At 37.0% G+C, this 25,451-nt stretch overlaps 2 protein-coding genes across 6 annotated transcripts in view; one reads left to right on the top strand and one right to left on the bottom strand.

The window, feature by feature from the left end:
* Positions 1 to 74, bottom strand: part of FAM227B (family with sequence similarity 227 member B) — a 160,872-nt gene extending 160,798 nt beyond the window's left edge. The window contains exon 1 of the mRNA XM_077764439.1: positions 21 to 74. The gene's annotated coding sequence lies outside the window, so the exon portion shown is untranslated. The remainder of the gene's footprint in view (positions 1 to 20) is intronic.
* DTWD1 (DTW motif tRNA-uridine aminocarboxypropyltransferase 1) overlaps positions 1 to 17,580 on the top strand; it is a 164,034-nt gene extending 146,454 nt beyond the window's left edge. For 2 of the 5 annotated variants that reach the window (XM_077764445.1, XM_077764446.1), the window contains 4 exons: positions 2,287 to 2,605; positions 7,037 to 7,180; positions 9,056 to 9,305; positions 17,264 to 17,580. In XM_077764445.1, coding sequence (XP_077620571.1) covers positions 2,342 to 2,605; positions 7,037 to 7,180; positions 9,056 to 9,305; positions 17,264 to 17,511 — 906 coding nt within the window. In that variant the 5' untranslated portion in view covers positions 2,287 to 2,341 and the 3' untranslated portion in view covers positions 17,512 to 17,580. Of the gene's footprint in view, positions 1 to 112; positions 207 to 248; positions 712 to 2,286; positions 2,606 to 7,036; positions 7,181 to 9,055; positions 9,306 to 17,263 lie in introns of those variants that run through there. The other 3 variants (XM_077764444.1, XM_077764447.1, XM_077764448.1) reach the window with 3 other exon arrangements.
* The last annotated feature ends 7,871 nt before the right edge of the window (positions 17,581 to 25,451 follow it).

Raw genomic sequence — 25,451 nt, 5'->3', positions numbered from 1 at the left:
CGTTCCTCCCCGGCAGTTACTTTCGACGCGGGACCTGCGCGGCGCCCGGCTCTAGCAACGGCCCTAGCAACGGCCGGACTCCTCCCTCCGGTGTCTGCCGAAAAGCGCTCCGCCGCGCCCGAGCGCGACCTCGGCCGGGCGCGCGCCTCGGGCTCCGGCGGAGCGGAAGACGCGTGGAGCTGTGCGAGAACCCGCGGGCAGTGCAGGTCTGAGTCCCACTCCGATCCCTGGTGCGGGTCTCCTCGCCCTTCTGCGGACCAGTGGTCTGGCCGGAGCCGTGCGTCCGCAGGCAGTGAACGCTCCTTGGCGCCAACCGGCCTTAGTGGAGGTCGTGTAGAGTGTCGCCTGTGAGCGGGGCCCTGGTCCCTTGGCGAGCCCTTGCATTTTTTTAGGATCCTGCGGACCCCTTGGGAAAAAGGCTTCTAAATTTTACCTCAAAAAAAAAAATTTTTTTTTCCCCCAACAATTATTTTTTAGTGGTTTCCGCCCCAAGGAAAGTCTGTTCTGGCAAGCAGTCTCCTAGGAAATATTTATTTTTTTAGTGTTTGGAGTGGTTTGCGAGGGATTGGTAATCACAGCGGGAGAAGCTAAGCTCAGACATAGTGTGCCGTACAGTGTATTTAACATATTAAGATCGTGGTTACATAATAAGCCAAGGAGTCTGTTTCTTATGTCTACATTATTTCTTGGGAACATAGGACAAGTAAAGAGGTGTGTTATGCCAGTTCACAGAGTCGGATGATAAATCGCTGCTTGACTCAAAACCACAGCATTTAAGTATTATTTGTGCCCGAACCGTAGTGTACCATGAAAAACTAAGGCGAGTAATCTGCCTACCACATGATGGATGATGTGGGAGGGCCCATTGCCCTGTATGAAGGAGGTGGCACCTTGGATTTTTAAAAAATGAATGTTGGAACTGTGTACATTATGTGACCAAGTTCTTCAAAACACTTCAGGAAAAAAATTTTGAAGTATGTTTTATCTAGTGCTGAATTGGTCTACAATAGATGGTTGGAGTGTTTTTATATAGTATTCCATTGGGAAGTGACTGGTAGCTAGGAGCTTTTAACGTCGTTTTGCAAAAAAAAATATATATATATAAATTTATATATAGATGTAAATATAAAATATGCCATGCTGCTGCTTGTGCCAAGCTGCATCTGGNTTAAAAAAAAAAAGCAACTCCTGATGAGTAATTAAATTAGTATTGCTAACTTTTTGTTGGTAAGTTATGTTATATATTATGTTCCACTGGACTTTTTGTTCACTTTCTATTTGGGATACCACAGAAAAGTTTCCTGTTGCAGTCACAGCATTTCTCCTGTCAGTGTTTGTACTCAAAGTGCCTGGGGCCTCATAGTTAAACACCACAATGCCATAAGGCTTTATAATGAGAGACTCATTTTACAGCTCTGGAATGCATATCAAATCAAAGGGCCCCAGTCTCTTTTCTCCCTCAAAAGATAACTGTGCTTACAGAATATTTGAGTAACAGTTTGGACAGCTATTATTCTTTGATGGAACTATTTTAATGGGAAAGTTATTCTACTGTTTTATCTCTAGAACTGAAGAATCTGAATGATTTATATTTTTTAAAAGCAGTATGAAATCTTCAAGCTAGAGGACATTAGTGTTACTTTGTAAAATTGTTAAGTTTATAAGATCACACTTTATTTTTCCAGGCCTATATTTCACCTTTTGGAATATCTTACAAATTGTAATTGGTAGTAGATGCCTGTCCTATTTAAGTGGATATTTAGTCATGTTTGTGTGTGTGTGTGTTTTAATTTAAGTTGGAGAGGAATATATCTTTTAGAACATAACCAACTAAATTTTACTGATTTCACTGGAACCTTGTATTTTCATTAGGATTCAGGTTGGTATTTGATAGCATGTAACATCAGTTTAAAGTCAGAGCCTATAGGATTGAATACATTCCTGGCTGATACTAACATTAAACCATTACATCCCTAATATAAAACAAAATAAAAGTCACTAAAAAACAGATTGTTGGTACCTAAGTTTTATATTTAATTAATTTTTCCAAGAGAGCACCTTTTATTTTTACGGAGGAAATGACCCAGAAGGCTAATTTATTTTGAGTTTATTGCTTTTTAAGTTTTGTATTTTAAATCATGCTAATTTAGTGGTTTTAAAAGCTTATTAACATTTGTTAATAAATACAGCAGTTCACAGTTGTGAATTAAATGGAGTAATTTTCTTTGTGGAGACAAGGATAATATTTCCTATCTTTCTTTCACCCCCTACTTTTGTTTTTTGCAGTGCACCTATGATGTATGTTTTAGAAATAGATGTTAAACTTTGGTACGAATGAAAAATGTCTCTCAATCCACCTATATTTCTCAAGGAAAAGGAAGAAAATAATTCAAAATTTGTGGAAATACAACAGTCACAAACTACTTCTATAGCTGCGGAAGATCCTCTTCAAAACTTATGCTTAGCATCTCAAGAAGTTCTTCAAAAAGCTCAGCAAAGTGGAAGATCAAAATGTCTCAAATGTGGTGGTTCAAGAATGTTCTATTGCTATACATGTTATGTCCCAGTTGAAAATGTACCTGTTGAGCAGATGCCACTTGTGAAGGTTGGTAAGAAATTTAATTATTTGAATTAGGAAAAGACATTTTTAAAAGACATCTCATATATGCCTGCTCTAATATAATTGGTAAGCTTGATAAATAGCATCACTGTGGAAATGAATAATATTAATAGAAAATTTAAACTTGCAGACTGGTAAACCTATTTCTTTTTTTTGTCTCTGGAAAAAGAAATACACATTGCTAAATTACTTGAGTCTGAGATGAATAGTATTGTTTTGAATGAAATCAATTACTTTTTCATTAATGATTATAATTCATCTAAAACATAGGAAAAAATATGGCATAAACATGAATACTACAAGTAACAAGTATACAGATTGCCTGAAGGAACTTAAAAAACTATTTCAAGGTCTTGGACTTCTTTTTAAAAAACATATCCTAAAGGAACTGGGGTTGATGTTTGTTTAGGTTGTTTAGCTTACCCCATCCTACACTTGGAGATGGAGTTCATGTCAGTGACCAAAACTAAACTAAACTTGAAAAGGCAAAGTACTCATTGGGCCATGTTATATTTGAATTGATTGCTTACATTATGCTTTTTTTTTTTTGCTTACCAAGACTACTCTTGTGTAGGTAAAAGGTCTGTAGACCATGATATATTTGTAATCAAAGAATTTATTACATATATGTCAACCTAACATTTACATGAACTTTAGGAGTAAATCAAATAATGTATAAAATTTGCGGCCTATTAGGGTTCTAGAGGGACTAAACTCTACACATGGGCCCCTTAGAACTTGTTGGTAAGAAAATAAATTGAAATTATATTCAAAAATACTTAATGTGGTGATTTTAAGATTCATTTAAATTTGAAGTAGAATACTTTTGTTACTTGAATTTCATTTTGGCTTGTATGCCACCTTGTCAAGTCCCTGATCTCCTAAGAGCTCTAAAATCCCACTTGTAAGCTATTGGAAAGTTTACTGGCCAAGAAGAAATAAGCATGGAATCTAATCAGCTTCATAGTTACCTTAGAAAAACTGAAAGCTTAAGGATAATAAACTTTTTTTAAGTTTCCTATTATCTTGTAAGAATGTTACACTTCAAAGTATAGCTTTTGAAGTGTATATAGAATTATTCTATCTTCTGTTCATATCATAGCCACATAAAGAGATTATCCTTTTGAAAGCTTTAAGATGTGATGTGTTCAAAAAGATTAAAGATCAGAATAATAAAAGTCAATAACATATTGACTTTTCAATGAATTTTTTTTTCATAGAAATTTAACAATAGAGGATTATTTTCCAAATCAGTGGTCTAAGGCCCACTATTTAATAGAAGTGACTCAAAACACTATGCCATGTGTTTGATCAACTCTAAATAGCCTACCAGATCATGCAGATTTTTAAAAAGTATTTATTTTTTATGGCCATATATAAAACTCAGTATGTTAACATATATTAATAGTAATAAAAACTCTGTAAAATTTTCTTTCTAGTTTTTACTTAATTTTTACAAATCATTCAGCATTTGCTGTTAGATAGCCTGCTTGGGAAGGGAAGATGACTACATAATGAGTAAGTGCCTCCCAAGCTTTAAATTTTAGTCTATGGAATAAATTTATAAATACTGATTTTTTCATGCAGAGTATGATTTTTTAATATCAGGAGAAATGCATAAGTAGAAGATGCTCTGGGTTGTTTNGAGCCCGACACGGGGCTCGAACCCACGAACCGCGAGATCATGACCTAAGTGAAAGTCGGACGCTTAACCGACTAAGCCACCCAGGCGCCCATAATTTTCCTTTTTAAGATTCATTAGTTTTTCAGAGTCAGAGAGAAAGAGTGTGAGTGAGGCTGAAGCAGAAAGAGAGGGAGACACTGAATCCAAAGCAGGCTCCAGGCTCTGAGTTGTCAGCACCACCCAATGCAGGACTCGAACTCAGAGACCGCGAGATCATGACTTGAGCTAAAGTTGGAGGCTCAACCAACTGGGCCACTCAGGTGCCTCTAGAGCCCTAAAATTGAAAAGACTCTCTTTGGGAAAGTTGATAATCACATAGGAAAAGGCTTAAGGTTTCCTGCTAATGACATTTTGATAAATTGGGGCAGAAAGGTTTGGTAAATCTCTGATTGGAATTATGGGTGTTAGAGAAGGGATAGATGTTCTTTATATATTTGAAAAGAGAACATCTCTACTTGAACCATGGTCAAAATTACTGGTGTTACTCTATACCCTGTCATTATTTAAGAAGTATCTTCCTTTAAAACTAGAGCACAAATAGTATATTATCAATTTGGTCTGTGCCTGTGCTTTTGTTTCATAGTATCAGAAACTTCGGGTTTACTCAGGAAGAACTAAAGTACCTATACTGGGTCCCAGGATACTTCTTGAGCACAAAGTTTGCATAGCTGTCTTATACTTGTAGAATTTAGCTCATGATAGGCTAGGTACATGACTTTTAAATATATGAATAACACTCAGTCCTGTGTCCTTGATGTAAATGGTATCCTTCAGACATAGCCAGCTGATCAGAAATGTCACTTTGGAATTTTCAGCTCTACTCATCAGCCATAGAAGAAAGTCAGTTTTAATAGTAATAGAATATTATGTCACAATGTGCTTTCTTTTTCTTCTTTCCTCTTTCTGTCTGCCCTGGGCTAAGATAATGCTGAACTGGGACTGAGAAACCCTGGGGAAAGGGAATGTAGTATCAACTGAGACTGAGCATCATGAGAAAATTCTGACGTAGAGTTCAGCCAGAAGTAGACTGATGTAAAATCATTTGTGAACTGCCTTCTTAAATGGTAAATTTTCTATAACTAGACGTTGGTTTGGTGATTTGAAGCAATTGGCCCTAATTGGTCACTAGGCCCAAGTGGGGAGGGAAGGAGATATGGGGTTTGAAAGCCTAAACTGAAAACTATTTGGGATACATACTTATGGCATTTCTGGGGTATATACTATGTATATAGTAACCCAGAAAAGTAAAGTATGTGCAGTTGGGATCACTGCCCCTTTAAAAACCAGCTCTGGAATTAATGATACATACAATAATATGGATTACTCTCAGAATAATTATTCTGAGTGAAAGAAGTCAGATGAAAAGAGTACATACCATATTTGTATGGTAATTTATGAATACCATTTTTGTCAGCAAAAAATACATGTTCAAGAACCAAAAAAAAAAAAAAAAACCAACAAAAAGAGAAGAGTACCAACCATATGATTTCACTTATATAAAAGCCTAGAAAATGCAAACCTGTAGTAATAGCAGAGCGATGATCATTGCTTAAGGACTGTTGGTGGTAGTTGATGGAGAAAGGGGAAGGAGGGAGGCACAAGAAGGCTTTTGGGGGCGACAGATATGTTTGTGTTCTTGATTGTGATGATGAATTCAAGGGTGTTAAAATTTATTATATTGTACATTTTAAATATGTGACATTTATTATACCAATTTTATCTCTTTCTTAAAGATGTTTTAAAAAACAAGAAAAATAGTTTTGTATTCCAGGGTAAAATAACCCTGCCTAGGGTAAAAACCTAGAATCCTGCCTAAAATCCTGTTTTGGGTAAAGCGGAAGCTGGAGGAGTGCTTATCATAACAAATAAGTCATTTATAATCTGCAGTGAAGAATCTCAGAGTTTCTTCTGTTATGGAGGGGATATGACTTGGCTTTCATTTTCGTAATCCTGGCTGACTGTAGCACCTGTATAAGCATTATACAGAAAACTAAAACAAGTCAGTGAAATGATAGTAAAATCTAACACAGGAAATGCAAGAGAATATTATTTTTGCAAAGAGGCAGGACATAAGCCATAATAATTAAATAATGAAACTTTAAGGAAAATAGACAAAATTATTTTGAAGACAGTTAAATTTTATATAAAATGTGCACCTCTTAGACCTATTGTGTTACTTTTTCCAGTTGATGATTGTTTCATTTTTGCTGTGAAAGGCCACTGATGAGAATCAATGATGTTGACAAGATAGGGTAATACCTTTGATCTCGAAGGACCTGTAGGGAATAAAATTTGACTTGACATTTAGATGTGATGCCTTTGTCCAAACTTATATTTCCTTTTATAGTGTCATAAAATCCTCAAACTTAAAGTTTATAGAAATTATAAAAAATGTTCTTGGCATAAATACTGAAATGCAAGGAATTGGACTCCCCCACCTATGTAATGTAAATGAAAATGACCTTGAAAGTTTGCTCTAAGAGCAGATTCTATGTTAAAAGAGTTGGAAATAGTTGTCCTAGTATATGATCAACAATATCAAGGAAGAAATTTGGGTTTGCTTTATGGCTCTTAGCATTCCTAATATTCTGGTTTAGAAATGTATGATTTTCAAATTATATCTGTAGGAGATTAGTATGAATGTGCTATTTTAGCCTTAAAAATTATTTTTATTAACATAAAAGTTAGAATTTTTATATCTGTTGTGTTGATTTCTTTTTTTTAAATTTTAGCTTCCACTGAAGATTGACATCATTAAACATCCAAATGAAACAGATGGCAAAAGTACTGCTGTACATGCAAAACTATTAGCACCCGAATTTGTAAATATTTACACGTATCCTTGTATTCCAGAATACGAAGAAAAGGACCATGAAGTAGGCAGCTTGTTATTTTTACAGCTCTTCACATTAAGTCTAAAAATGAATTTGCTTAAATGTTTATTAATTTTTGAAAAAGTCATAGTGAGAGCAGAGAGTAGGGGAGGAACAGAGAGAGAGGGAGACGTAGAAACTGCAACAGGTTGCAGGCTCTGAGCTATGAGCACAGAGCCTGATGTGGGACTCAAATTCACGAGCAGTGAGATCATGACCTAGCTGAAGTCGGACACTTTAACTGCCTGAGCCACCCAGGTGCCTCTAAAAATAAATTTTAAATTCCATTGCTTTTATGAGCTTACTTGAACATAATTTAATATTTTTCTTAATAACCTAGAGTTATCTTTTATAGCAGTAAACAACATACAAATTATTTACTTCATTGGTATCTTCAGAGATCAAATAATTTTAGGTTAAGTCTTTTTTGAATCTTGTCTTTCCACTTTATATAGTTTTTCTGCATTATTTCTTTAGGTTTTTACTTTTTGTCAATATTACTCTGCCTGCTTTTACTTTCTCCTCTCTCCATTTTCTTGCCTATACTACATAAAGATCTAATTTGATATGAACTAAGAAACCATATTATGAACATTGTTGGAATTTCTCCAAAAGAAGGAAAGAAAGTTTGAATTAGAAGGACTTTTAGGGGCACCTGGGTGGCTTAGTCGGTTAAGCGTCCCACTTTCGCTTAGGTCATGATCTCGTGGTTCGTGGGTTCGAGCCCCATGTCGGGCTCTGTGCTGACTGCCAGCTCGGAGCCTGGAGCCTGTTTCAGTCTGTGACTCCCTCTCTCTCTGGCCCTCCCCTGCTCGTGCTGTCTCTCTCTCTCTCTCTCTCTCTCTCCTAGAAATAAATAAAACATTAAAAAAAAAAAAAGAAGGACTTTCAGGAATTCTCCCTAAATTAAGAGCTTTAATATATGGCCTTTGTAACCTTTTTGGCTTCTCAGAGGCCTTCCTTGATCTTTTCTAGATTCTTAATTGGTTTTCACATAGTTGAAACTGTCACACTGGTAAGATATTATTGCTTTTGTTGAAAAGTAATGTAATAGATCCCCAAAACTAGGCCTTGGGTACTTCTGCAAGAAGTATGTGAACCCTTTTACGTTTCTTGCAGACCATTAGTTGAAGTACTTTTCAGTGGTTCTTTTACCGAGTATCACTTACTTTGCCATTTATATTGTCAAATATTATAGAATTTAGTTTTTGGATTCAGATGCAGTTAACTTGGCTTCTATCAATAAATGAATAACTTATTTTGAAGCAATACTTTTAGCTAATGATTATGATTTATAAATTACTAGGAAATAGCCAGACACTTTATAATGCTTATTAAAGAAACACATATAAACTTTCAGATAACTCAAGTGGTTGTCATGGAGGCCACTTTTAGGCAAACAGCCTTGAGCAATGAGATGCAGAAAGGCTCACAGTGACCACCTGGCTGAATACAGATTGGACCCATCAGGTGACCCACTCCGAAATATCCATTGTCCCTCACTGACCAGTGGGCTACTTATAACCAGGCACAGTTACCAAAAAAATAGCAATACCTCATCACTTTCCCTCCTTAACAGCAGTCCACAGCCTCAATGCAGACTGCCTCTCTGCTCTCCTGCCCCCCACTCCCTTTTGGTGTTTTCAGTAAACTTCTATCTGCCTCAGGTGGACTCTTTGATCTCACAGCTTTCCATTTGATCATCACCCCACATTCGGGGGCCTTCATCCTCCACCTCATTTAGGCACCACAGTTGTTATAGAGCGTAATGCTTATTTCTCACATATTCATGTTTGTTTCTTGTCAAGTTTTAAGTCAGAACTTATTTACCTCAAAGATAATAATAACATACTATTGACATAAGTTTCTTTGCTTTAGGTTGCACTGGTTTTTCCTGGACCTAAGTCTATTTCAATAAAAGATCTTTCTTTTCATCTGCAAAAAAGAATTCAAAATAATGTTAGAGACAAAAATGGTGACCCCGACAAGCCATCTATTAAACGCAAGAAAACTGAAGAACAGGATTTAAATGACAGCAAGAGCCAAGATGCATCACTGAAAAAAATTATATTTATCGATAGCACCTGGAACCAAACAAACAAAATATTCACTGATGAGAGACTCCAAGGTAAGAAAAACAAATTTTTGTGGATTGCTCCTTCCCCCAACTTTGATTTCAAAAAAACTTCAAACCTGCAGATTATTGGAAGAATTGCACTGAATACTCATACATTTTGCCCTATTTGACTTATTCTCTATTATATGCTTGTTTATACTTAGATACTATATACATTTTTGGTTGAACCGCTTGAAAGTAAGTTGCAGGCTTGACAACACCACCCTTAAATACCTAACTGTACATCTTTTAAGAATAATTGCATAATCACAATACCATTAATCACTCTAAGAAAATTAACAAAAGTTCTATAATATGTAATAGAGAACATAGTTCATATTCACATTTCCCTAATCGACCCAAAGTATCTTTTGTAGCTTTTTTCCTTCATTCCCGTGTAGTTATTATGCCTTCTCAGTGTCATTTAACATAGAGCTTCCCGTGTTTTTGTTTTCTATGACCTTGGCTTGTATTAAGAGGACCAGGCAGTTGTCTGAATGCTCCATCATAATTAGATTCACTTTAGTATTTTTCAAGGATATTTAGTGATAAGGATAAGTCTAGGGTTGTCCGTAACAATTCTAGTTTATACTTGTTGTTCTGATATGATTATTAGTAGCATTTCCTTTCACTCTCAGAAATGAAGCTCTTTAACTTATTAATTGTATGATTATCCTATTCATAGGTAAAGTTGTATACTTATTATTATGTCAAATCAAGAGACGTATAATGTAAATTCCTGGTAATAACTTTAATTACTTGATTAAAGTGGTGATTGCCAGGTCTCTCTGTAATAAAAGTTTGTTTTCTTCTTTGAAACTAGTAGTTTCAACTAGTGGCATCAACCTGTGGGGTGATGCTTCGAGACTATGAGACTATGAACTGTATTTCCCAACTGCTTTTCACTGAGTGGTTTTAGTATTCATTGATGACTTGCCTAAATCAGTATTATATTGAGGATTGAAAAATGATGACATTTTAATTTACTATTTCTTTTACATTTGTTAGCTGGCTTTCTTATGTAAAGAGCCCGTCTCCACACACCCTGCTTCTTTTTTTTCACTCTCTGCCTACCCTTTTTTGAGGTCACTTTGCATTTATAGATTTCCTTTTAGTTCATCATATGTAATATGCTGTGATTGTATTCTTTGTGATGCCCATATTGTCTCAAGTTTTGCTAGTGGGAGCCCTTCAAGTCCGCCCTCCTTAGTCTTGCTGGCACAATAGGATGTCCCAACTTCACTTGTACTTTTTTCCTGCCCCAGATCTAGAACCAATGATTATACAAAGGAGTTGTGGTTCTTTTTATTGGGGAATAATATTAGAAATCAAGAGCTGGTGAATTTATTACAACTTGTTTGTCATTGCTACAGAGGATAGAGCCAAGGAAAATGCATGTATATCATGAGTTCACATGGATAGTTTCAATTCCAAGATTTAAAATCACAGGGATTTTCTTTCTTTCTTTCTTTCTTTCTTTCTTTTTTTTTTTTTTACCTTTGTATCTCTTTCTCTTAGAGTGAAAAGTTTAGTTCCTAATTAAATGGTTTAAAAGAGTTGCTTTGCTTGCCCAAGTAGCACAACTGGTAATATGAAGAACAGGAACTCATGTTACCTCTTGTTTACTTGCACCTTACTCAGCTCTTCAGGGGTTTTCAGTAGTTTCTCTAAAATTTTAGATTTATTTCCAGCTCTTGATGGCTTTGTCTGTGTACCACGTATGATTAGAAGGCAAGATAGCTACCCAGTTGGTTTTAGACAGTTGCCAAAACAGTTTCAACCTGGGAGACCCTTTCTCAAGCTATTGTTAAAAATGCACGTCATCTAGAAAAGAAAGTTTATGACACTTTTAGGAGTTTAACTTGTGTTAACTAGTCTCAAACTAAAGTGAGTGACAATACTAGATTTAATTTACATAGTTCATACGTCTGAGGTCAACATACATGTTGGTAAGATCACTTTGTCATTCTAATTGTGTGCATACTTGTGTGTCTGTGGGTGAGAAAGATAAGCAGAAAGATAAAGACAGTGAAATAGTGTGTGTGTGTGTGTGTGTGTGAGAGAGAGAGAGAGAGAAAGAGAGAGAGAGAGAAGGGGCGGGTAAAGTGGGAGGGAGAGAGACAGAGAAACTGCAGAGCATAAGACCTGGAAGAATCTTTTGGCTGATATTTAATAGAGAGACAGAGCCCCAAGGTCCTGCCCTTTGGAGAACTACCTGCAACACTGCTTTGGGCAGTTAAAGCAGCAACTTATTCCTCAGTTTGAAGATTTTTCTGAGCCACTTTCTTTATAATTACCTTATATGGTAATTGAAAGGATCAAATGAAAGAACATGAGTGAAAGCAGTTGAAAAAACTATAAAAGGAATTATTGAGACACAATTCAAAATCTGTTTTCAGAGTGTTCACGTTTGAACTTAAGGCTTAACATCAGATTTGTACCAAAAATTTCTTGTTATTCCTTTCCAGATCACATAGTAGGTGTCCTACATTTTTAAGAGGGATTTCTTAATTCCTTCAAAATCATGAAATCTGCATGTCCTACTTCAACCCCCTTCAACCCCTCTCCCTTCTCCTCATTGCCCTACAGGGAATATTTGAGCCTCTGCACATACTTATAATCCCTGTGTATGTGAAATACCAGTTTCCAGAAAAACCATATTACTTTCTCAAGAAACAACCCATGTTTGCTATAAATCATTGCCTTTAGGTTTTAAAACATTTTGTCATTTGATGGGATTAAACTGAACAAACCAGCTCTAAATCTCAAATAAACCCCTCAAATATAATGTATTGGAAATTATGTTTCTGTTACCTTATGAATACAAAGGTTAAGAATCTCTGTAACAATGTAAAAACATACTGTTTTGCCACATTTTATAGAGAAATAGCTCTGAATGTTTTACTGCTGGCAAAATAAAACATTTGAAGGTTGAGTGCATAATTTAATTATAAAATGTGAACCTACACGTGAAGAGTGATATAGCATTCTTGAAGATTCACCATAGGAAGCCTTGGAATGATGTAGTGAGGAAGGATGGTTGCTTTTGTTGGAGAGGCAGTCCAAATTATAAAAACTGGGATTATATTATCATTTGTTTTAACAGGTGCCTGGGTGGCTCAGTCAGTTAAGCATCCGACTTAAGCTCAGGTCATGATCTCACAGCTCGTGAGTTTGATCCTGTGTCAGGGTCTATGCTGACAGCTTAGAGCCTGGAGTCAAATTCAGATTCTGTGTCTCTGTCTCTCCCAAAAATAGGTAAACATTAAAATAAATTATTTTTTAGCCAGCCATCTCCCTTCATTTCAAGTGTATTGATATAATGTTTAAAGTGACTGCTTTTTTCAGATTAAAAACAGCCATCATTTAATAGTTACTCTTGGTTTGTCTTTCAGAAATTGCATTGTGATGTCAAATCCTATGTTAAGATTTTAATTGTACTAATTACTTAGGACTTTTTCAAATGTCTGCCTTTACATCTTGGATATAATTAACATTAATACAAATAGTTCAGAAGGGTTTGGTTTGGGTTGTTACAACTTTTATGTATCTTTGAATCAAAATCATTTAAATTGAAATTTTTGGGGGCACCTGGGTGGCTCAGTTGGTTAAGTGTCTGACTTCAGTTCAGGTCATGATCTCATGGTTCGTGGGTTTGAGTCTGGCATCAGGCTCTATGCTGACAGCTCGGAGCCTAGAGCCTACTTTGGATTCTGTATCTCCCTCTCTCTCTGCCCCTCCCTTGCTCACACTCTTGTCTCTCCATCTCTCTCAAAAATAAATAAAACATTAAAAAAATTTTCAAATTGAAATACTTTCAAAATACCCAGATAGAATACTTTACAGGTTGTGATTTGTGTTTCTGGACAAGTTGCCCCTGTCCTAGATTGGGTGATAGAAAGGAGAATAAACCAATCTCTCTACCTTCTAGTTGATCATAGTGCCAATGAGTTAGGGTTGTGTCTCCCCACATGAAACAGAAACCTGTATAGAATCTTAAAACGAGTAGTGAGTTTACTTTTCATGGGTAAAAATCCAGAAATAGCAGTCCAGTGCTGTTCCAAGGACTTCACAATGCCTGTAAAGACTCAGACTCATTCCATTTTATTTCTCCATCACTTTCATCCTTATAAGAAAGCTGCTAGGTCCCAAGACAGCTCATACATATTCCAGTATGTATTTGCCCACTGAGTCTGTCTCTTTCATTAAAAAATAAGTATATAAAAAAATAATAGCTTTCTTGGAATTTCCACCTAACAGATTACATTTTTTCTTCTTTGGCAGAATGGTTCACATGACCACTCTGGCTATAAGTAGAGCTGGGACATAGTTTTTAGCTGGACACTTGCCATACTGAACAACATTGAGGTTTGTTAATATTGAGAGAAGGGGAACATGAATAATGAGAAGACAGTGGACATTGTCTGCCAATGTAATCTGTTATAGGAGGCAGACAAGTAAGCAGGTAAGAAAATTCAGTAAGTTTTAGATGCAGGGGTAGCACTGAGACACAACCCTGTTCTTCCTGGAGTCCCTGGAGGGATTAACTGTTTCTGTTGAAATCTTGATGGATAAAGAGCTGAGGCCTGGGCAGTTCAGACAAAGAGAATGGCATATAAACAAAAATATAAAAACATTTTACATTCAGGACACTGAAAAAGTTGAGTATGGTATAGAATGTGTATGTATTTGAGAATGGTAGGAGAAATAACTGAAGGAATGCAAATTATGAGTGCCCTCGAATGTCCTGCCTCGGAATTTGGTCTTTTTTCCACAGGTGCTGTGGCACTTTTAGAGAATTTAATGGCCAGATGTTGATATGGTTAGATTTGTGTTGTAAGCCTAATGGAAAGAACAGGGATGGGACCTGACTTCCAGCTCCAATTCTGCCACTAAATAGGCATAGGTGTTATTTATATTACTTTTTAAACAAAGTTATGATATATGTGAAAGCATATATATGATATAATGTTATAGCACATGGTGATACAATGAATAATTAAGAACCCAAGCACCAGAATCGTATCAGTAACTTATCGACCTATGTTCTTCCCTGCGTGACTCCACTTCTTCCCTGATCAGAGGTAACTTTTCTCCTCAATTATGTTTTCATCATTCCTTTGTGTTTTATTATATGCATCAGTTTTCATAATCTTCATATTACTTAAGTTTTCTTTATTTTGACCTGCGTGTTGTATTCCCGGGGACCTGCAATCTGAAGTTACCACTTTGTTTCTAAGGTTTATCCATGTTGTTACATGATGAACGATAATTTACTCATTTTCACTGCTTTGTATTATCTGATTGTGTGAATATACTACAGTTGATCTAGTCTATTGATGAAACACGAGTTAATGCTAGTTTTTGCACTTACAAATTGTGCATCTACAAATACTCTTATGCACGTACAAGTTTCCTTAAGGAAACATACTTTGAAGTGGAATTGTTGGGATTTTGCATATGAGAATGCTCATTTCTACAAGATAATGCTAACTGTTTTCCAAAGTGTATACAAATTAATACACCCATCATTAATGTGTCAGAGTCCTCATTGATCCATGACACCTCCTATCTTGGTATTGTCAAATGTTTGATTTTTTCCAGTCTAGTGGGTATAAAATAGGATCTCATTGTGATCATAATTTGCCTTTCCCTTAATAATTGGGTTGAGCATCATTTTGTTCATTTATTTGACCACACACATCCCATTCTGTGAAACAACTATGTGCATTTTTCTAACTTTTTAAAAATTGATTTGTAGGAACTCTTTATATCTACCAGAATGTAGATAATAATGTTTTCAAATATCTTCTTGTAGCTTCTGACTCATCTTTTAAATTTCATTATGGTATCTTTTGAGGAATAGAAATTCTTGATATAAAATTTATCAGTCTTTCATGTTGAGCACTTTCTATGTCTTGCTTAAATTCTTTCTACCCTAAGATACTGTATTTTTAATAATTTGTTTATTGGTTTTAAAAGTATTTTTTGTATAAGTTATGTCAATTGTGTTTCTTCCTTTCTGGTTCTTACACATCTAATTAATTTATTGTTTTTATTACTGTGTCAGGTCAGACTTTCAGTGTGTTGAGAGAAGGCCTGTAGAGGTCATCCCATGTTTCAATCTCAGAATCTCTGTCTTCTACATGGCGGGTTTCATCTATTCATGTTTGTTATGAGTATTGATATTTTTGGATGTATTTCTACCATCTTAATTTTATTTGTCCTGTTTACTTTTTTTTTCTTGACTTTTTTAAAGGGTTTATCTTTTTCTCTTTTTTTAATATTTGTATTTAGGTTCTTTTAGAAAATTGTACTGTGCACATGTGACTTATTTTAAGTCAAACAGTATTTTAAATAAGATTTTAACCTTCCCTTTTGAACACTCTAACCATTTAGCAGACTTAATGTTTGATTCAACTTCTTCCATGTTTACTAAGTTATTGTTATTATTTTTGTTTTGTTCTTTATCTTCAGCTTACAAATTAGATATTATTATTGTTTTTGTTTCATTCAGGAAGTGTTTATTGTATTTGCATAGATGTTTATCCTTTTCTTTGTTCACCTTTCCTTTAACCCAGATTGTCTTTGCTGAAATACATTCCTTAGAAATCCCTTTCATTTGGTTTCCTGTTGGCATATGTTCAGTTTTTGTTTCTTTACTAATGTTTTCACTCCTGTTATTAATATATAGTTCTGCTGAGTACACAATTTGAGTTTGTTAGTTTTTTCTTTTAACACTTTGAAGGTTTTATTCCAGAGCCTTCAGTATTCTACTGTTGCTGATAAAAAGTCTCCTATCATTCTGATTATCATTCTTTTGTATATGATCTGCCCCTTCTTAATCCCTGCTTTAAAAATCTCTTTAACTTTGTTCTTTTGCAATTACACTACTGTGTGAAGGACCTAGGCATTGATTTCTGTAGATTTATTTTGCTTGAGATTCATTATTTTATGGATCTGTGGCTTTGCATTTTTAAAAATAGTCTCTGGAAAAGTCATAGACATTATCTCTTTAAATGCTATCTCTCCTCCATTTTCTTTGTTCTCCCCCTGGGACTCCTATTAGACATTTGATCCTCCATATCTCTTAAGATCTTAATTTTTTTAGAGTATTTATTTCTTTGCTGCATTTCTGAAGTAGCTTTTAGGCTAAAGAGAGGTGAGATAGTAGGAAATCATTGGTAACTCAGAAATTCCCAATCTGGGTAGGGATGCTTCTTTTAATACTACCTTCTCCCTTTAGTATTACTTTCTCACTTTGAAATAAATATGCCTAATAAAAAGTATAGCACAATAAATATAATATGAGTCTAAGTACTGGTCTAAGGTGCTAAAAGCATTTTAGGTTTGTATGTTGACATCTGAGTTTTAAGAGGTTAAAGTACTGTTCTGTGATTTCGTGAATTATTTCCTCTTTAAATGCACAGGAGTAAGACACTGTAGCTGACTGTGCCATTGAGGCCTCACACACAGATGTGGCAGAGCTAAAGAAACAATTTTAGGTGCTCTGTTCATGAATATAGAGGCAAAAAGTGATAGTCCAGAAACAAACCTTAACCATATGAAGGACCATTAACCTGCCTATCTCTTTCAGTGAGTTTTAGAATGATGTTTGAAACGTCAGTTTATCAAGGAAATGAAACCCTTGATTATTCTGAATATTGGTGAATTTAGTCCTGCAAGTGGTTAAAATCTAAAAAGATATTGGTAGATACAAAATAGCATCTTAATCGTTGACTACTTTTAACTCATGTTAAAAGATTTATGTATAAGATTTTATTCTGTGTTTTATATTGTTTTTGTATATACCTTAATGCATTTAAGAAGATATCCTATTTGGTTCCAGTTGAAGGAACTTGTCTATTCTCTTTGAAAAATTCTTTAAATAATAAGAGAAATGATCATTATTGTGCCAGATCCTGTGGTTAAGAAGAAATATTTATACTTTTCTTATTTGTTTTTGGCAGGACTGTTACAAGTTGAGTTGAAAACAAGAAAAACTTGCTTTTGGCGCCATCAAAAAGGAAAGCCAGACACCTTCCTTTCCACAATTGAAGCCATTTACTACTTTCTGGTAGACTACCATACTGATATATTAAAAGAGAAATACCAAGGACAATATGACAATCTCTTATTTTTCTACTCTTTTATGTACCAGCTGATAAAGAATGCCAAATGCTCTGGAGACAAGGAAACAAGAAAACTTATCCATTAGTTTTTAAAAAGCTACTTATGTCATTTTATTTTGCTAAAAATCAATAAACTTATACTTGTGCTTTGTTTATTCTTAGGAAATATTAATATAAAATGTTAGATCACTTGAGAAAATAAGGTTTCATTAATTTATCTCATATTTTCTAAGGGAATTTTTAGAGATAGTGTTGACTGAAAACTCACTTCAGAAGTTATTTGCTCAAGTTTGGCATATCTTAATTTTATTACCATATTTTAATAATATATCTATGTAATTAGATATAATATTTGTTTAGGGATCTTCATATTTTTCCATCCATACCCAAATACCACATTTGGAGGTAGATGGGATCAGAATTTCCTCACTGAAAATGAAGTCATAAATACTTGGTTTGAGGTTTATGGCAAACTTAGGCAGAACTAGAATTGCAGCTTCAGTCCCTTGGGCTGTTTCTGTAAGTTGACACTGCCTGTGATGGACTTTTGTTGCTTTTTACATTTGCCTGACATCTTTTTTAGGGAGAAATTACTCCCTAGAACAGTCATGTCCTGCCGTAGGTAAGGACATATGACCCAGTTTAGCAAACAAAGGGCCCCGTGGTTGAGCCAAGGATGAGCACGTGACCAGGATACTTTTTTTTTATACAAATAGTTTATTGCCAAGTTGGTTTCCATATAACACCCAGTGCTCATCCCCACAAGTGCCCCCCTCCGTGCCCATCCCCCTGTCCCCCAATATCCATCAGTCCTCAGTTTTTGTCAGCATTCAAGAGTCTCTCATGGTTTGCCTCTCCCCGTTTCCCCTGCCATTTCCCCCCTTCTTCATNATTCCTATGATACGGATATTGTTGCGTTTGACCGTGTTGCTGAGCTCTCGAACTCTTCTTTCATGTTCCTGGATCAGTTTGTGTCTTTTTTTGTCAGCTTCTTGTTTTTCTATAATGGTGTCTTCTAGATCACTTATTCTCCTTTCTGCCTCTTCAATCCGTGCATTGGAGGCCTCCAATTTATTATGCATCTCATTTATCGCTTTTTTAAAATTCTTCATGCCTATTTATATTCTCCATTTTGTCTGTAGCCATAGTTTCTTTGATGTCCCCTATGTTTTTTTCAAGCCCAGCTATTAATTTTATGATTATTCTTCTAAAATATTGTTCATTTATGCTGCTTATATCTGTTTTGAGCAGCTCATTAGCTGTCAATTCTTCTTGGAATTTCTTTGGAGGAGAGCTTTTTGTTTCATCATTTTAGTTAGCTTTCTGGCTCTTGTAGTTTTAAAGACCTGTTATGCTCTCTGCACCTGTGAGCACTGCTGTATCCAAGAAGACTCTTTGTCCAGGGCCTATCCTTTCAGAGAGTTTTTTTTTAATGGTATCTCTTGGTCTCTCTTGTTTAGACCTTGGTTAGTTTGTTTTCCTACTCGTAGTGATATTTGGGCCTCTCCACCATGTGTACTTTGGCTTGTTTCTTGAGGTAGCCCTGGAGAAGAAAACAGACTGACAAACACACAGGGCGCAGGGGCCCGCAAACGCACAGACAAATCCGACTGACATACAAACCGAGAAGGAAAGTGAAAAAGTTAAGAGAAAAGACGGAGGAGGGAGGGCGAATAATAGAAAATAAAAAAATACATAAAAAGGTCAAAAGGAAGAAAAGGAAAAAAGAAGAATACCAATGGACAAAGAACGGTTTATAGCATATAACTGGTTTCTCAGCTACAATTAAATAGCCGGGTGTATGCAGTGCTGGTTGAAAAGCATAGAGACAGAGAGAGAAGACAGGGTGGGGATGAGGCAAAATTGGAAATAGAATGAACAGGCAGGAGGGATAAGAAGCTTTTTTCAAAGAGGTAAAGGGTGAAATATGGTTGGATAGGTCAGAGAAGGACNCAGGAGGGCAATGGCAGCCGGCGCGCAGCTTCTCCCAGCCAGCCAGGAGCCAGCACAAAGCAGCAGTCCGCGAGCGCAGCCCCTCCGGGGCGAGTTGGAGCGTGGGGACCTGGCGCGCAGGTATTTTGTGCACAAGGTCTTTCCATGCACCGAGCCGAGGTTCCCCCCTCTCCACCCGAGCGGAGGTTTTGCTGTTTCCGACTCTCTCTCTTCCCCCTCTCACTCCCCGCACAGGGGGATCGCCCTGTCCCTGGAGTCTCCGATCCCGGCCCGATTTTATCTTCCTCAGTTCGCACTCACGTTAGAAGGCTTTCTCAGTGGATTCTGCGTCCTTTTTCTCCCAATCTCTTGGGTTTCATAAGGTTTCCTATGGCTTCAGATCTTTTCCGTGTGAGGCATGGGCGCGAGTGCAAGTACGGAGCTCCCTACTTCTCCGCCATCTTGCCTATCCCCAGGATCCTTTATGATAAGTGATGTGAATGTTGTAGGCGATAGGACTTGTTTTTCAAAAAGCAATGTGGTACAGATTCTAGAGCTAGCTACTTGAATATGAATCCCAGCTTTTTCTTTTCCTCTTACCAGTCATATGTCAGTTTCTTCATTTCTAAAGAGATGATAGTACCATTGCTACCTGATAACATTGTCGTGAGGATTAACTGAGTTAATGTTATCTAAGGAGCTTTCAGCATCACCTGGCTATACTCAGTGCTGTGTTTACTCTTTGTACTGTTTTATTTGAAATTGTGACCTAACCATGCTATAACCCTAGAGCTGCTGGTAGCATCTGTGCTGCGAATGGTGGGAACTTGCCTGAAAATGAAGCCAGCAGAGGAAAGCAGAGTGGAGAGATAAGACTGAGTCCTGAGGACATCATTTAATCACCTAATCTAGCTGCTTGTGAATGGAGCCCTACTGTGCCAAATAGCCTCTATTTGCCCCTTTAGATTCACCCTCCACAGTTTTCCATTCTGCTTTCTGCTCTCTGAGGTAGGTCCCCTTGCCCTCTGGCTTTCTGTTAGAGTCAACAGATGAAAGCACTAGCAAGAGATTGGAGGTTGAGAGGAAAATGAAGGTGTGTTTTTATTTCCATGGTTCCTTTCCTGCCAGGTCACCGTGGATTGGCTGTGTCCCTTTACAGAAGACCATCCTATCAAGCATCTCTTTCCAGGCTGTTATCCAAGTTACCCTGTCTAACTTCAGGTCCCTGTTCCACTAAAGGAAGTAATGGCTCCCAGCTGTAACTAGCCCCAGAGTAGTTCATTACTCCCTTTTGGTTTCCCTAAACCCTGCCTATACCTTCGCAAATAGTCGTTTTATTATATTCTTCTCCAATACCCCTATATGAAGTTGCCCTCTGTTTCTTTCTGGGATCCTGACTGATAAATTCAACCATGTGGATGCTAGCAATAACAGTACGTTTATCAAGGTATATTTAGTGCGACACATAATGTGTTTTATGAAAAAATGAGTGGTGAAATTTGTTTGCCACACATTATACTTCCCTCTTAGAAATTCAAACGATACAGCTTAGAAGTGCTGAAAAGTCTTGAAATAAACATTTTGAACTTTACTTAAGTTAGTATTTCTTAAACTTATCTGAGTAAGTAATGACTACTCACATCCTGTGGATACAGATTACTTGCAACATTATAATTTAGATCAATCCTTAATTATATAGGCAGCTCAGACCTGAAGAGATTAAGTAACTTGCCCATATGTCACACAGCTAGTTAGTGGTAGAACCTGGGACTTCTGATTAGGTTCAGTGAAGTCACCATTTTACTATGCTATTCATAAAAAGTAATGTGGATTATATAAGGTTTGAACATTATTAGTCCCATAGTCTTAGCCAAATACACTAACTGGCTTGCCTATTTAGCATTTATTTTACAAGAATGGGATTAAAATGGATTTCTTCATGTTTAGAACTTGGCCCTGGGAACAGAGGAAGCCCCAAATTGATTTAAGCAGGGCCAAAGTTGGATTTCTCTGGGCTAAATTTGAACTTCTCTGAGCCAAAATCTATTGCCATTTAGCAGACTCGACAAACCAACTAAACATAACAGGTAAGAGGGAGGAGATTTACCCTCATCTCACAGCTGGCCTAAGAAAGATGACCCACATACTTCATAAAAGCCTAATTTACAATTAAGGCCAGATAAAATCTCGAGTTTTTTCCAAAAAACAATAATACCTTTTAGAACAATGAATTGTTTTGTTTTTCCTTGGTATGATAAGATGTAAAAATGTCCCTAATTCTTTACTTTTCCCTGTATTCATGGTGCTTTTTCATTCTTTGAAGTATCCTTTCACTCTGAATCTGGACCATATTTATTTCCAAAGATCTAGTGTATTTTTACTTTTCTGCTGTTGCCATAAGCACATTTGTGCTTTAGCTAGTCTGCTCGAAGGTTAGACATGCATGGAGCAGAGCCATGTTATTGGTTACCCCAGCTGAATCCTATCTAGAGTAGCTGATGACCAGTCAACCTCCAGATATGTGAACGATCTTCACCAGGATCAGCAGAACCACCTGACACTCTTCTGATTCCAGGTGTGTGAGCAAGGGATGTCTGTTGTTACACCACTGAAGTTTCTAGCTGTTTGTTCGATAGCACTGTTGTGCCAATAGATACTTTATCTTTGGGTACAGTATCAGACACATCTTCCTCAAGTGCCTTCTCAGATTCTTGGCCTCACTGTTTCCCAGGCCACTAACCAGTTGCTTTGCCATAGCTACCACCCTACATAGAGTGAGAGACTGCCAGCAGGCTTGTGTGATTCCTCAGCCTGAGGTCAGCTAGCTACGTGCTCAGAATCCCTGGCCTGTCCCAACACTTCTGCACTCTAGGAAGCACCATGCCACAGGGTTTCCCCAGTGACTGTCAAAAGGGCCAGGGGATGCATGTGGAAGAGCAGTGAACTATCTGGAAAACTTGGATCAATGAACTAGAAGAGGTTTTCAGATAAACTTTTTTCTTCTGAAAGATGCTTTGAGGCACAGTGTTTTACCCTCCTGCCTAGAAATATACCATGTAGCTAGGCAAGTGTTATTTGCCAAGTGAGTGGCAACGTCTCTTCATGGCTTTTGATGAAATAGAAACCAAGTGCTATACAGTAACTTATCAGTGTGCATTTTCTTCTCATCCTTGCTAGTGTTTCTTCCTCAGTTTCAGTGGCATGGATTGCCCCTTCTAATAAAGTGATAGATGAAATTTTTACCTTAGGCTCTCTTCTAAGACAATCATATGTTTTAGTCTGGATTTGGTGAGAAAAGCAGATTCATTACCAGTATTATGTGAATAAAGAGGTTTAATAAAGGAATTAGGGTTCCACGCAAATATGGGAGTTGCTGTGGGAGTGAAGGTCTGGAAGACTGGAGCTGAAGAGGATTAATTAGAGGAATAGTCGTTAACCAGTTCAGCCAGAGATGTTCCAAGTACTCATGACTGCTTGTAGGCCTGTACATCTTGAGTGTATAAATCGTATTATATTAATCCCTTAATCTTTCTTGTAGTTCTTTAGTTCAGGGGAAAGGCATCTCCTTCATCCCTTCAGAAATCTTAGAAAAATGAGTGTATTATTATACTCTTTATTGGGTTTTTTTCTTGAGGCCATGGAAATGGCAGGACCCTGGATTTGATCTTTGTTCTAAAGCTACATTTAACTATCACACATTTGATTTGGTGAAAAACACTTTATTTTGCAGCCTTACCAATCTTAGACTCTGTATTCCCTTTCAATTCTATTTGTGTACTCACCTCCTTATTTTTGAGCTTGTCTCTTTCTTAGAGTAATTGCAACTAATAGCAGCCAGCTAATTTTTTTTTCAAAATTCTGCTTTAAAATCTCACCCAGTGCCATGAATGCATTAGGTACATTTTCTGTCTTCCATGCTACTGCAGGCAATAATTTTACCAAAATTTTGCCTCCAAATACTGACAATTAAAATACTCTAGTGAAAAGTTTGGCTAAAACACTTAATGAGCCCATAATGAAGACCACTAGCCCCAAAATCAACACCCATAAATAAGAGCCAGGTACGACTAGACATTTGGTGAAAGCCTCCAAATAACAAAGAAGGGCTTAGTTAACAAGGAGGGGGAAAAAACCTAAAGGAACCAGACAAGCTGAGAACAAATGAAAAAAAAAAGAACCCCAAATATCTTTAAAAAGATTATATTGTATAGCTGTGTGATAGTATAACACAAAACAAAAATGTGGTAGTATAACAATAAACAAAACCAAGATCCTATAAATTGAAACGTGATTGCTGAAATAATTCAGTAAAATGGCTGGAAGATAAAATTTGGCAAAGGAATGGAAAATTGTAAGTTCCAATAAAGTCCAACCTTAGTTTAGAGTTGTGTTTGAAACCATAAGCTATATGTTAACATTGAATTTAAAAATGAAACCTTGAGGGGAACATTATTTACTGAAAATGGTGCTAATATTAGCCATTACTCTTTGTTGTAAAAAAGAAAACTACACATAACACCCACCAGAGAGCATCCCCTACTGAAGAGGTGCTAACAGTAAAGAACACAACAAGTCGCCTAGCTGACATCATCCATCCTTCCTTGGCTGTTAGCCACCCAATGCTAGCACAATGGGCACATGAATGGAGTGTCCACTATGGAAGGGATGAAGACTGACCATGGGCTCAACAGCATGAATTTCCCCTGATCAAGGCTGATTTAGCTCTTGTGGCTGCTGAATGCCCAACCTACCAGCAATAGAGAACAAGACTGAGTTCCCAGTGTAACATTCCTTAAGACCAAATGTCAAGTTGGCCACATTAGGCCCGTTCCATTCTTAAGAGACCAGAAATTCCTTGTCACAGAAATAAACACATATTACAGGTATGGGTTTGCTTTTTTTGCCCATGGAACCTCATCCAGTACCACCATCTGAATGCTTATATAATATTAGATTCACTACCAGGGAATTCCACATAATATCACATCACACCAGGGAACCTGTTTTCAGAAAAGGAAGAACAAGAGTGGACCCATATGTACAAGATCTATTGATAATATCATATATCTTACCAACCAGAAACTGCCAGCCTGACAGAGCATTGGAAAACTTGGTAACAGTAGAGTTAGACAGCAATTCTGAGACTATACTGTACAAGGATGCCATACTAAAAATGTATTATATGTATTGGATCAAAGATTTTTATATGGCACTGTGTCCCAATACAAAAAATATGGGTGTAGGAACCAAGGGGTGGTGTTAGGATACTTTGTGCTTCCTATATTCACATCTCTGAAGTCTGCATAGTTAGATGTCTTGGTCCCTAAAGGGACACACTTTTGTCAAGAAATATAGCAGAAATCACATTGAAACATAAGCTTCAGATGCCTCCTTGGTACTCTGGGCTTCTTGGGTCTAGACATCAAGAAAAGGAAGTCCCTGTCTTGCCAAGATAATTGGCACTGATCATCAGGAGGAGGTAGAGATCCTATTACACAATCAGGGCAAGAAGGAATAGTGTGGAGCCCACATGATACACTTACCAAATTGTGACTATAATGAAGAGGTATAGCAACCCCACCCTGAAAAATGCATGATGACAAATTCAGGTCCCTCAGGGAATGAAGGTTGAGTTGCAACAGCAGCGAAGCCACCAAGGGCAGCATAGGTAGTATTGGACAACAAGGGAAATCTAGAATTAATAGTGGAGGGGGAGATGACGAGTGCTGATTGTATTCTTCAGCTTGACTTCAGCACTAGGGGTTATAGTTTGTCCCACTAACCTCCATCTTTCCCTCAGGAAAAGTGGTGCCTTCAATCCTGTAGGTGCAACTCCTAATTATATATAGAAAAATAGACCTAGGGGTGGGTTGTGGTAAGCAAAGAGATATGCTTCCCAGATTCACCTTCAAGAAAGGGCTTGCTGCCTAGCTGCAAGGAAGGAGGTCCACAACCCCCAGCTATCAGCTTTTTCAGAGTCTTCCTCAACTGTAAAGAGCCATTTTGCTACCGGTCATGCCTTTACCACATCTGCTGAGTGAAGTCAGCTGACTGCAGCTGCAGAAATGATCATAGCACACATGGGGAGAAAAAA

This window comes from Crocuta crocuta, unplaced genomic scaffold (genome assembly GCF_008692635.1).
Source record: "Crocuta crocuta isolate KB4526 unplaced genomic scaffold, BGI_CrCroc_1.0 scaffold102, whole genome shotgun sequence".
NCBI lineage: Eukaryota > Metazoa > Chordata > Mammalia > Carnivora > Hyaenidae > Crocuta > Crocuta crocuta.
Note: the sequence above shows the minus strand (reverse complement) of the source record. Positions and strands in the feature narration are given on the sequence as shown.